The 10,685-nt window shown below is 42.1% G+C and overlaps 1 protein-coding gene across 1 annotated transcript; it reads right to left on the bottom strand.

The window, feature by feature from the left end:
• Nucleotides 1-6,512: 6,512 nt before the first annotated feature.
• Nucleotides 6,513-8,184, bottom strand: S100Z (S100 calcium binding protein Z). Its single transcript, XM_065657124.1, is given in 3 exon segments — nt 6,513-6,671; nt 7,889-8,152; nt 8,155-8,184. Coding segments are annotated over 3 exon segments (453 nt in total).
• Nucleotides 8,185-10,685: the final 2,501 nt, after the last annotated feature.

Below are 10,685 nucleotides of genomic sequence, written 5' to 3'. Positions count from 1 at the left end.
GTGGCATACGCCTTGTGGCCCCGGTCAGGTCCTTTGCCAGACGTGCAGAGGACACGGAGCTGCAGCCTCTTCTGTCACTGCAGCCTTCTCCCAGTGACCCCGCCCCAAGCAGCAGATTCTGTTCCTCCTCTCCCAAATTTCCTGTTCAGCTCTAGGTTACTAGAACATTTGTCACTTTATTTTCAATGCTGGGGTCACTTTATTATACAGAACATGATTTTGAGATGTAATGAGAAATCTTATTATTTACATGTCACATTCCAAAATTAATTAGACCTAGGTCACTACGAAGAACAAACTTTATCTTTGCTACCACTTTGATAAGTAAAATTTTAAGGTATTTTTCCTGTCCAAGGACAAGTATTTCTCAGCTGAAGTGACTATCTTCTTGACTGAGTCTTTCTCATCTGGGAAAAAACTGTGATTCAACACTATCATCTCTGGTAGTGTTAGGCATCACAGTAATGGGCCCATTTCAGAAACACTGTGGAGTGTTACACAATACAACTAGTCAATATGACTCAGATAAGAGATGCCAGCATACCCAGCATAATGGTCTATTTATCATTTCAACTGCTCCTACCACATAATCCTTTATTTTTCACATGCATGTGATTCCTCACTAGTTATCCTTAGTACTATACAAGCTGCAGTGCCAAACACTTCTAGATGAAAATACTGGAATATTTTACATCAGTATAAAAATCATGAAGGACTTTGGGATAACTTGGTCAGCATTTTTCAACCTTCTGGAGTCTGAAGACAGCTTTATCTTTGATAGCAAGGTTACAGACCACCTTTACCTTGAGTGTGGCCACAGTCTTTTTAATTTCAAACAGAAACTGTACAGCTTTCAAAGGCTGATGATTCTCCTTCACGTAATACTATTCCTGGGGTATCAAAAATGACAAAAAATTTTCACTGAGTGAAAACTGCAGAATTATGTCATTAGTGCAAGGGCAAAAAGAGCATTGGTTTCACATAGCCAAGGTATTAATGATTTAATGGAATGGAACTCTCCAGCCCCACATCTTGTCAAGTCACCCTCTGTTCAGCCACGTGGACATATTTTCTGCTGCCACTAGATGTCCCCAGCCGGGGAACCTGCACCTTTCTGCAGCATTCTCAAATTCTTGCCATTTTTCAGCTCCCAAAAGACAAGGTTAACTAAGGCTCCGGGTGGTTCAGTTGCTTTTATGCTCCTTGCAACATGTTCTAACCACAGTTTTTTTCCTGCCGTGACTTGATTCTGTGTTTCCACACAGCACTTTTCTCAGTTCATGCAACTGCTGGGAAGGTAGAGTCAGAACAGTATGTGAAGTTTTAAGGCGGACTTCACAGATAAGTATTTGAGAACTACGCTATGACAATTTGCTCTGCAACCCATGAAGTCAACCAGTACCTGCTTAGAATTTAAAGCAGATGTATCACAGGAGTATTTTCGACTACTTATCTCCCAAATACTTGTACTCCGAGCAACTGCTCATCCTATCTTCCTGCTAGATGCCTTGTTGCAACATTTGCAGTTTTATAAACGTCTTTATTTAGCCAAGCAGCTAAGAGAAACACAGCTTTCCATTGAAGGCTAATTCAAAGTCTCAAGCACATGTCCTCAGCTGTTGCAAAATTATGCCACTAAGTGCTATAGGCTCTGTTGTTTTACATCAGCTGAGAATCTACTTGCGAGGGCGAAATAAGTGGATGCAGCTGCAGTTCTCTTCCTTGGGAGTTGCTCCTCATACACAACTGATTGCAGGTGGCTGAGACATGGTATTTAAAAAGCGTGGTGGTTTGGTTTTTTTGTTTGGTTGGTTTTGGTTTTGGTTTTGCTTTTTTTAATGTACCTGGTGAAATTCATTCATGTGCCCTCTCTTCTGGCTGCTCAGGACCTTAGCTCCTACTCCAACTCATAGGAAAGGATGTGGATAGAGCTAGCTTAGAAAATAGATTACCAAATCAGAAATGAAACATTATCTCTCATGCATATCATGTGGCAGAAGAAAGATAAAATTGAAAATGTGATCCCTTTTTTCTTCAAATAATACCATGCCATTCAACGGACTTAATTACCCCTAGAGACATCTAATAATTGTTGGCCTGTCAATCAAAACCCTTATTAGACATGCACATGACGTCACATCACAGTCTAACAAATCTTCCTGCCAGTCAAAAACCTTTATATAGATTAATCTGATTTCAGAGGCAAATTTTGTGTTTGACCTTTTACCAAACTTCTTAAGGGCTTAAACTGGAGAGGAGCTGAATGTTTTCTGTGTGCTGCCGAGATAGGATGATGTACTCTGGGCTGTCTCTGAGATTTTCCTCCTGGCCATGCTCTGCTTTATGCTGTGGCACAGAGCCTGGAAAGGGGCTCTGCTTTGGATGGCTGAGTGATTTGGGGTGGATCTGAGTTGCCTTCTTCTGTCCTGTCTGTACCACAGTGCTAATTCCCTGGCTGTTTGGTATATGATGAAACCATGCTTCTCTGAGATACCTGAACAGGGTTTTGAGATGATACAGTCCATCCCATGCACACTGCATACACTCACCACATTGCTGCGGCCATGCACCCATCACAGTGATTGCTGTGCTGGGAGAGACCCCAGAGCCTTTGACCCAGGAGGAAATTCCTGCTTTGCTAAGGGAAAAGTGTGTGTGCCCAAGCAGAGCACATACCACACTAAGAGCCTGGAGAGTTTGCTCGGTGAGAAGCAAATGCACTAATAATGACCGGGACTTGAAAGGCAGCCCCATCCAGATTTCCCAGACCAAATAGGCAGGCACATCAAACTGCTATACTGTTGTGCTGCACTTGCAGCTCTGGGCTGTGTCACATGTGCTGCATATGCTGCTCTGCACCACCAGTTGTGACTGGCTTTGGAGGTACTGGATTTCATTTGCTAGTGAGGGCAGGTTAACACAGATACTCCATGTGTTCAGGGCATCCATTCAAGTGCAGCACCAGATTCCTATCCATAAATATAAAGTTGTCACTGGCAATAACTTTCAATTCTTTCTCAAATGGCATTTAGTGGAAAGCAATTGGTGACATTTCTGGCTGCTGGAAACATCACCTGTTCTATTGGGGTCTCCTAGTGTCACTTCTCTGTCCCTTCCCACAACCCCAGACAACTTTGTTTCTCATCTTCATAAGAAGGAAGTAATATTGTAGGACGGTGATTATCCCATTGCGCTTGACACACTCTACACTACTGTAGAATGAAAAAGGTGGTGCCTTCCTAGTGGGCCTGGCTGGTAAGTCAGAGCTTGAAGGGACCACACCATTGCACTTGTCATCGACGTGGTGTCATATGCAGCTCTTCAAGGTCTGTAGTTGGATACTGAATCTGAAGAGGTTATAAATTTATTTAGCAATAGTGTATCAAGCTTCGTGTACCCAGTTGCACTGGCACTACAAATCTATTTTGAACTGAAATAAAAGCAAATGGCAGAGGCTGAGGCTTTTGAGATAATATAATTTATCTTCTGAAAATCTGCTTTTTAGATGTCAGGCAAAAGAAATCCACAATACCTAGAAAAGATCTTGTCTGGCATCATATTTTTATTGGTCTATAAAGTAACTTGAAAATATTAGGCCATATTGTGGTGTTCAATTTTCTATTGATTTTTCAGACAGTCTGATAACACCAATGAGAAAAAAATGCGTGTAATTATACACCATTCCTAAAGCTGAGAGACTTTGGAGAAAGCCACACAGCAAGTTTCCTCTGCTTGTAAAACTTCAAAGTGCTTCCTAGATTCATGAACTACAGGAGAACTTGAGGTCAGCAGGAAAAGTGTCAGTAAACAACAAGAAGAAAATACTGCTTTAATGTTTGAAGAAGACATTTTTCCCTTCTGAGAGAAGCTAAAACACAGATGTTCACATCTGCTGGACAAAGTGGCTGTAGCAAGGTTGACTGTGAAAGGACCATCTTACACAGCCAGTGTAAGTGGCTTCAGTGTTGTTCTCCTTTCTGAGGATTGTTTACAGAAAATAGGATTGCTCACAGCTTTTTCTGGTTCAGAGGCAATTCAAAACTTCCAGGTGATCTTCAGGTATCTTCCTTGGAAGTGGTGTGTACTAATGCAGCACTAGTTGGCTCCTGTGGGAGAAGGACAGCAGAGGAATGACCTAGTGGTGCAGTGGGTTAGCCCACAGTTAGCCCAATATTAGGATGGGAAGTCCCTTGCCCCAGGACCCTAAATTGTGCAAAGGCTTTTTGTTTTCAAGCATCTGAATGTGCTTTGTGTCATTTTCTTCCTTTTCTGCTTGGTCTCCAGTCTTTGCACAAAAAGCTTTCTTCTTTAAAGCTGATAGAGTTTAACAGTTGTCCTTGCAGTTAAAACAGCAACAAGAAAAACCTAACCGGCCAAGTCAAAAAGGTTGATTTATGAAGTTTTATAAAACTTTTGTTGGAATAAAGATCACTCGAGTGATTCTTCTCTGGTACTCCCAGCTTGTGTGCAAGCAAGCACCTTCCACAGAGGAATTAGGCTGCCCTCAATCCCTAGTAACTTCAGCTGATGAGATGGCTTTTCTGACCCTCTCCATCATGGCAGCAGGTCTTGCCACCTGACCCTGGGGCACATTTCTGCTGCCAGCCGTGACTTAGCACAACTCTGCTTGGCACATGAGCTGCTACATGTCCAAGGGGTCATCAGGGATGAGCAGAGGGTTTATTAACTTTCCGGAGGTTGTTTCCAAAAAGCCTCTTGCTCAAAAGTCATAATGAAGAAGCTGGTCCCTACTGGGGCAATCTTATTCCTTTTAGCTTGGGTTTGAAGCTTTAAGATGCCCTTCTCTCCCTTCCTCTTGGAGGAAGGAGAAAAGCTTGGAGAGTAGCAACACTCTGCAGGGCCTATGCGGAATCATGAAAGCACTACTACTTTTTATGGCTGATACTCCTGACATCCTGACCCAACAACTGCAATGATATTGAGGTGCATGACACTGCAGGGAGTAAAAAGTTGTGCAATTGTCATCAGTTTTACTTTAATACTTTTTGCCATGCTCTCCTAGAAGACCTTCTGTAAACACAACATATGTCACAGAAGAGTTAAAGAGACAGCACATTGTGGCACTGCCACCACTGCCAAGTCTTCTTTTTTCTGGGATAACATTATTTGGTGGTGGCCCCTTTGTTAGCCAAGTGGATTGTTATATTTACTCTTTTTGTAATAAAATACATCTTCTTAATGATACATGATTTTATACAAATATTACAGTCTTTACTGAATGATGTCCAGAGGTCTGGGGAGGAGAGACAAGTGAAATGCATTCTACAAATGTTGCCTAGCAGGATATGTCTTTTTGGAGGATGGCTTTTTATTAACCTCTCACGAAACAGAAAATCTTCATTTAATTCAGATGCCTTTTATTATAGCTTGAAGTTACCAACAAAATAACAAGGAACAAAGAGAGCTCTGCATGAAAAAAGCCATGACACCCTGCTGCTGAGGATTCACAGGGCTTTGGAAGTGTGCCTAATTCAAACAGGAGTGTGGAAGTACTCTTAATGCAACCCAAAAGCAGGTTCACACTTTGTCCTACTCTCTCCACACCTGGCCATGGAGTCCCATTGCCCCTTTTGCACACAGCAGGTTGGATCAGCCTGAGGTGAAATCATTGCTCCATAAGATGACTCACACTACAAAGCTGTGTGCTAGGATCCCATCATTAAATCCCCCACAAGTGGTCCTCTAAAAGTCTTCTTCTTAAGGGTGCCAGAATAGTGAAAGCAGAAGGCATTTACATTTCCCCTAAAGACCTGGTCCTTCCATTAGCCCTTGGAGCAGTTTGCAGGCTAAATCTTCTATGTATTTGAATAAATTATCATATGAATAAATTCATTTGTACAAACAAAGAGGTGGGCAACTGGGATGCAGTAATGCCAACACAACGAAATTGAAGCTGGGGGAAATGAAGCCATAACAATGGCAAGTGGTACTGTCTGCTCAGACGACAAGAGACAGCTGTGACCACATCTGAAAAATGAGAGTGTCAGGAGGTATGGAGCTGCATCTAAAAAGGGCTTTAGAATAAGCAGAGCTGAGCAAAAAACAAGCCGCTCTTTTTGAGCTGCAAACATATGGTTGTTACAGAATGTCTGAAAACTAAATTGCAAGTTTTATGTCTCATTCCAAATTTTCCAATTCAGAAGGTATATAAGTAACATTCCTCTGCCTTTTACTTCCCAGTGACATTTAAGACATACAAGTCTCAACTCCTGCCAAATGATCTGCCACCCCAAGCCCTTGACCTGCGCAACAGATACATTCATGTTACAGATGCATGCAGTGCAAAGACTGAAAATATTAAAAGCCAGATCTTAAGTAGTGTAAACTGGCTTGGGTCCAGCTTACGCCAGCTGCTGATCTGCTCTGTAAGTGTCTTACAGCAGTAATAGTTGGACAGATGATAGTTTGCATTCACTAAATGCTGATGAGTGACCTAACTATGTGTGCTTTGCTCACATTTGTGGCTAGCAGATGGACTGTATTGGGTATTTTTAAAATCCATCTTTCTTTAGCTGTTCTTCAACAAAATCATTGCATGCCACAGTCAACACAGCAACCAGAATGACAAACTCATTAAAATCCACTTCATTGTCCTTATTGGAGTCCAGATCTTTCATGATCTTATCAACCAGAAGGGAGTCGTTTTGGCCCTAAAGAGAAAGAAAATTAGCTGTGCAGGTCTTGAATGTGTAATTCTGACACACCTGGCAGTGCAACCCACTGATATATCACAAGCCCCAGCGCTATTAAAGAAAGGGCTGCATGAAATATGCCCCTGAATAGTAATATACCACTAGCCACAGCATTAAAAACATAGGTCTGAAGTGCCAAAAATGCACAACAGAAACCGAAGACAGTGCAGCTCTTAGAAGGCATACAGGTACTAAATAGGTACTGAAATGAATCAAACAGATTTTAGGAGCTGCTGAGCACTGATTTCTTTTGACAAGATGGATCTATAATGCGCATTTATCTGTATCATCCCTTAACAAACAGTACTTAGATTTTCAACAGGCTATTCATAAGTGGTCGTATTGTACATCCATCCATCACATTCAGAAGATTTCTACTTAGCAAACAACTCATCCTGTTCAGTGGGTGTCAGAACAGTGAATCTTGTAATAATAAATCAATAGCAAGATTAAAAGAAAATCCAATTCAAGGAAATGGGTAGGATACAATGTAAAAAAAAAAAATCCTGCAGGTGGTGATAAGGCCCACAGCAATTTTTACAATTACGAGGATATAGAAAGCCAACTATGAATCTAGTCATTATTTCATAAAAGGCATCCATGCTGTGTAATGCAGAACATAACAAACGTGCAAAGAGATATTCAGCTCAGTAGCTTATTGCTGACAGGATGAAAGGATTTTCTTAGCATGTCTCTGCAGGGCACACAAGCTGCTGTACTGTGTCTATGGCCATTGTGCATAAACCACTTTCTTCTCTCATAAGAACTGGTTGCTGGATTTAGCTCTCCAAAGGACTTATCTATGCCCCATTAGTAAAAATGAACTAACAAACAAAAAAGTGATTAAAGCCTGATTTGGCATTGATTTTGCTACTGCTTCTAGGCTGCCTAGCCCTCCTGCTCAGAAGTGCAGAGAAGTAAGTGGAGCACAGACACCCGGCGCTGCTGCTAGCAGCATATGACAGGGCACTAGGGCTGGACCACCCTCTGAACACACACTTCTCAAGCCAGACATTTGATCCCATCTCCTTCCGTCTGGCTTCACAAAGACAACTGTCATCTGAGATGTTGTGGCAGGATGTGCCTTGCTGAAGGAGATGCTATTCCTGAACATTCGCATAACTGCTTATCCCACCTGAAACAATAACTCAAGAGGTTCAGGAGCTGTGTCTTACTGAAAGGAAGTCAGTGAGCTCGCTGGTGAGGAGCTCCTTGAGTTCTCCTTTACTGAGCTTGTATCTGTCTCCTTCTTTGCCAGAGTAGTGATGGAAAATCCTGATCAAGGTGTCCATTGCGTCCTCCAGTGGTGTGGACATAACAGTGAATAGGAGAGCTGTGGGGCAAAGATCCAGAGTCAGTGACATTGCATGGGAGCCAAACCAAAGGCTGGTCTCAGGGAAGGGATGAAGATCTAGCTGAAAAGAGAAATTGTTACCAGTACCGAAAAAAATGGATTTTTCAGTTGATCCATCCTGTCAGCTGTGTGTGAGCAAGGCTAGACTGTTATAAAATAAAACATTGTCCTGAACTGACTAGCAATTATTTCAGAAAGGTAAAGGGAAATGAAGGCCTTTATTTAAGAGAGTGTTCTACTGTGCATCAATTTTGCAAAGCTACTGTAAAAGAAAACCTCCTGTACCCATAGCTGAAAACACAGGGAAAATTAAGGCACACCCTCCTACCTGTTCATTCAAAATTTTCCTCAAGAAAATGAGATTAACAGATAACAACAGCCGAAATGTATGCACATTTATAAAGAAGGCTCCACAACAGTTTCTTAGGTGTTTAGGGTAAAGTCACCAGTAATAAGTATAGAAGCATGAGCTTTCAATTTATTCAATTGTTTTTGCTTGGGCTGACCTTTTTTTTTTTCTATAAGTTACCTGGAATAAACAAATGTGAGCTAGGCACCCCCAAGTGTTTGCTTCATCAAGCATGCAGTAAGAAGGTACACAGGGAAGCACCACCAAGAAAAAAGATGGAAATACATTTAGTTGCTGAGTAGCTGACTCAAAAAATAACTAAAATAGAAATAAAGCAAAAGGGAAACATTATGTTGATTAAGCCCCAGGAGAGAGATAAAAAGCCAGAACAAAATTCAAGGTTAGACTCACATCCTGACCAATATCACTGTTTAAAGGCTAAGACTTACCTGGTTTACAGGCTAGTTGAGGTATATGCCAGAAAATACTCTGGCCACAGAAGGCGATGGTCACCTTCCTTTCAAAACCTGTGCACAGGCTCTTGTTTATCAGGCTGAGAGGGTAGATTACACAAATAGAGACAGACGTATAGCTGTCACAAGGATGACAGGGCTTCTGTTTCCCTCTGCATTTGCTTACTCTGTTCAATAAAAGCTGCTTGCTGTAAATGGGTCACTAAAACATTCACTAGGTAGGACAGGAAGCTGTGTGCGGAACATACAAGGTATTTTTTATCATCTGACCTTTTTGCAAATATGCCTATCCAAGGGCCTGAAGGTCAAAATTAGAAAATGCTAACAATCACCAAGTCAGTATAAAACAACTTCCTTCAATTTTCAAAATAACTCTTTCTATTCTAGGTACCTAGGGCTAGTCTTATAGGTGAGTTTGCCACAAATCCCTTGAGACATCTACCTTTATTGTCAGATGTCTCAATATGCCTAAAATGTTGGATCTTTATGAATGAAATTCTTGCTGTAGCACCTGTGTGCTCAGGAAGAAACAAGGAAGCCTGTTTCAGAGGAAGGTGTGCCTGAAATTTCAGTGTGCACTGATCAAGAGGCTTGGCTTTGTTTTTATTGGTTCTGCACAACAACTGCAGTTCAGAATCTCTCTTTTAATAAGTGATCTTCCCCGAGGAGGGCTTCCCCTGCCCCGACCCTGGGAACTTGCTGACCCCAGGGACAACGGCTGGGGCATGCAAGAAACAGCAGATTCACCATGGTAGGGCCTACTTGCCACCCAAAATACCAGATAACCACGGTTGAATGAGATGGGCATTGTTTTTAGCTCTGAAAACATCCAGGAACTTGTAATTTTGAGTGCCACAGTAGATCTCAGCCTACCCTCTGCCTGACTCCTTTGCCTCCAAACATGATGTTTCTTTCATTTGTGCCATTGTGACAAGTCTCCACAGCCTGAGGGGTCTTGGCTGTGCTTCTGGGAGAAGGGAGAGGGAAGTGGGGCCAGATTAAAATGCTGCATCCCAGTGGTATGGGAGGTGACTGTGTGTAGAGCGCTGTTTCCGAAGCAGTAGGCAGGCCCTTCTGGCTAGAGGTCCCTGTGGACATGCACAGTACTGCGTACAAGTCACACACCTTTACCTCCCATCACTGCAGTACTCACCAAGGATGGAGGGAGCCAATGCTTAGGTAAATTTTAGAAAAAGTCCAGTTGGAAACCAGCCTGCAATTGTTTATATGCAACAAGAGAAACCTAATTCCTCCTGGAGTCAGAGGAGAGTTGGGTAGGAAAGTTGCTCTCCTTATGTCTTCTGTATGTTTGGGTAGCTAATGGGTGTCCAGTCTTGCACAAAGGGAGTCCGTGTGCTCCAGAAAGCACGGAGATCTAGTTGCACCATATGCAGCACATGGGAGAAGAGCATGGGTGACATCAGGCACAGCAGAGCTCTCCCACTCAGATCCTGGGAATTCTCTGCATCTTTGCAGATGCTAAGAAAAAGCATGGAGTCTCTTATATAGCCACAGCCATGCAGGGCTACGTCTCGCCTGCGATTCACTAGTGATTATAACTATTGCTCAGAAATATTAACCAGATAAACATCAAAATACTGAGCTTTTTTGCCATTTATTCAACAGCAGTTTCACCTACAAACAGAAAAAAACCACGACTGCATCAATACGTAAGTATAAAATCCTTCTGTTTATCTATATATTACATTGACCCTCTGGCTGATGAATATTGCAAATGAATTATCTAACCAGAGTCTACAGGAGGTACAACTTCCAGGAAGCAGGTATAAACTTTC

Source organism: Caloenas nicobarica, chromosome Z (genome assembly GCF_036013445.1).
Source record: "Caloenas nicobarica isolate bCalNic1 chromosome Z, bCalNic1.hap1, whole genome shotgun sequence".
Lineage (NCBI taxonomy): Eukaryota > Metazoa > Chordata > Aves > Columbiformes > Columbidae > Caloenas > Caloenas nicobarica.
Note: the sequence above shows the minus strand (reverse complement) of the source record. Positions and strands in the feature narration are given on the sequence as shown.